The sequence below is a fragment of the Nannospalax galili genome, unplaced genomic scaffold (assembly GCF_000622305.1).
Source record: "Nannospalax galili isolate Female #2095 unplaced genomic scaffold, S.galili_v1.0 scaffold28, whole genome shotgun sequence".
Taxonomy (NCBI): Eukaryota; Metazoa; Chordata; class Mammalia; order Rodentia; family Spalacidae; genus Nannospalax; species Nannospalax galili.
In genome coordinates this window covers 997,292-1,000,080 of record NW_008359594.1, presented here as the reverse complement: position 1 = coordinate 1,000,080, position 2,789 = coordinate 997,292, and the positions used below count along the sequence as shown (strand labels likewise).

Genomic DNA, 2,789 nt, shown 5'->3' with positions numbered 1-2,789 from the left:
TTCTGGTGAATCTAGTCAGCCTATCTAGAGGTCTTTGTTTTAGGAAGGTCAGCTGTTCCTCATCCAGCGGTAATCAGTTGTCTATATTCCTTTGGATAAGATTAGGATCTGCTGCTTATTTTCCTAGTTCTGTGCTGGGTTACTATCTGGGAGTCCCTTTGGCCACCCTGGCCAACAACTCAAAAGAAGGTATTGCTTGTCTGGCATTGTTGCTTGTTATATAGCCTTTAGCTATACATATGGACTCTTATGTCTGACCCAATTAGTATAGGCCTCAAAGTGTGTCTGTTAAATATCCAAGAAGGTTAGTTCCACCAGTCTGGTACTTTTAATTACATTGTGTCATGTAGATAAATCTTGGGCAAAGACCAGTTGTTCTCAGATAAACCTTACCTAGACATATATTTCTTGATCTGCTATGTATAATTTGTCAGTAGGTTGTAGGAGTAATATGGTTCTCTCTGGTTTTCAAAACTAGCTAGGCATTGTTTATCTCTCACATTGTCTCACCCCTCCATCATGGTTTTCCTCTTTAGATGCTGGCTTGGACTTCAGGAGGCTGCCCTGGCTCATTGGAGTAGGTGCCCAAGTGCCTTGGGGCTGTGGTGCTTTCTCTCTAAGTCCTGTTGCCTCTAATATCCTTGAATGGTGTTGCTCAGACTTTTCTTGTGCATACTAAGGACTTAAGGCTCAGACTAAAGTGTAGACTCCCAGGATATCCACAAGTCTGGGGAGAAGGAAGCCAAGCCGAGTAATCTGAAGAGTTTAAAATCACACTGCATATACGATACATTGACTCATTCAGCTGGGGTTGGGGCTGTGGACCTGGAGGTCTCTGGCCTAACAGAACAATGCAGCTATCCCCTGTCCTACCAGGCCCCTCACCAGAGCAAATATGAAGGGACCATGTGTTCTAAGGAACAGGCAAAGCGGCTTACCTGGCTGATGTCGCTGGTCCATGCTGCCTTCTCCTGTCTGGATGAAGCGACCAAGATGACTGTGAAGGGTGGGGAATCCTTTGGCTCCACCCCGATCTTAAAGTCCAAATGGTCTATGTCCTGGCCAGTTCCTTTGGCTTTTTCAGTGACAAAACATGAAGTTAGCAGAGTGAGTGTGGGGGCTGGTGGAACTGGATGGGGTTCAGCTGATCCCTGTCTTGGACTCCAGTGGGGGCTCTGGGAGGGCACCAGGCTACTGGCTGATACTTTCAGAATGTGGTTTTTTTTTTGGTTTTGTTTTATACTAAGTGAGTGGTTACTATTTCAAACATGGAGAAATGAGGATCTGGCATGTAGAAGTAGCTTACAGTGACAGAGAGTCCAGATTCTGAGCCTGAATAAGCAAGTGTATCCTCTGCCCTCACTACACTAATGGGGAACTGAGATCCTGAGTCAGGACACAGCTAAGACTGCTAACAGGATAGCAGCTAAGCAGGGGTTGACCCAACTTCACAGTCCGGCCCTCCTACTAACCTCTGGGACCAGGAACATTGACATCTAAAACTTTTACGGACTGGGCTAAACATTCAGTTCAGTTTAGTGCTCCCCAGTAGAAGTAAATCCTGTGTATTTTATTGCTGCTCTCAACCTGGAAAGCTCTGTGAACTTTTTTTTAAATTCTCACTTTTCAGTGCTCATAAATGGAAAGACTAAGTTCACAGCTTCAAGGCCTTGCCAGGGCATGTACCTTCACTGGGGTGAACTCTTAGGGACTGCCTGCCTCAGTCTGGGCTGTTCTATAGCCTGTCTGTATCCGTGTCAGGGGCCATCATATTTCAGCATCTAATCTTCCTTTCAATAAATGCCAATGCTGGGCCCCAACCTTGCTGGGTAAGCACGTGTGTGCGCGTGTCTGTGTGAGCGCATACACACTAAGCAGCTTACACACTGACCTTCTTCCTCTGTGCTTTCTGGTTCTTCCAATAAGGTGCAGTCGATGAGGGATATGACTCCATTCTGAAAAAGAGCAACAGGCATCACCGTGGAGCAGGAGTCCATGTGCTGGATTAGGAGTTCCAGAACATTGTGGTAGGAAGGGCCCTTTCATTAAGCATCCGCATGTCCACATATGTATATATGTAGTGTATGCCAAGTGGTCATTTTGCCTTGAAAGCTGAAGGATGATAGCTTTATATCCAAAGCCCACTGATGTGGGTGAAATAAGATTACCTCAGGGAGACTGTACTTAATGAAGGCCAAGGCCAGGTTGTGGGCAGACAGGTCAGAGTTTGTTGTTTGGACTCCTCTCACCCCATCAGCATCTCTGAGCATCACCCCATAGCCCTAAATCTGTAAAACTTTGAAATTCTCAGTTCTTGGCCAATCCTTCACAGTACCAATGGGGAACCAGGCTAGTTTTATGGATCCATCATATGTATTGCTAATCCCATTTTACAACTAAAGAAATGAATTCAGAGAGGTTAAGTGTCTTGCTCAAGTCTCTTAATTAACTATTGGTGGGGTCCAGAGACAGCCTCAGAGGGCTGATCCCAGTACCAGGTCAATTACTCATTTCTGAAGAGGCAAAAAAGTGCCTCCATCCTGTGTGAACACTGCTTGGGTATGAGATCTTTTGATATCGTATTGAGAAATAAGAGACTCTGGAGGTAGTAAGCCACATTCACAGATTCTTTGGTATGCCGCCCTTTGAAAGCAGAAGTATAATTCCCTCCCTCTTAAGTAGGGGCTGGGCTTAGTGACTCCAGTCCAATGAAAAGAATCAGGCAATGATGGTATGCAACACTGGAGACTATGGCCTTCTGATTACACTCTTGTTCTCCCTGCCCCGAC

The 2,789-nt window shown here is 45.6% G+C and overlaps 1 protein-coding gene across 2 annotated transcripts in view; it reads right to left on the bottom strand.

The window, feature by feature from the left end:
* The window catches only part of Rasgrf1 (Ras protein specific guanine nucleotide releasing factor 1), a 123,769-nt gene that overhangs the window by 51,722 nt on the left and 69,258 nt on the right, over positions 1-2,789 (bottom strand). For both annotated transcript variants that reach the window (XM_017795673.1, XM_017795674.1), the window contains exons 11-12: positions 1,892-1,955; positions 939-1,075 (exon numbers count right to left, since the gene is read on the bottom strand). In XM_017795673.1, coding sequence (XP_017651162.1) covers positions 939-1,075; positions 1,892-1,955 — 201 coding nt within the window. The remainder of the gene's footprint in view (positions 1-938; positions 1,076-1,891; positions 1,956-2,789) is intronic.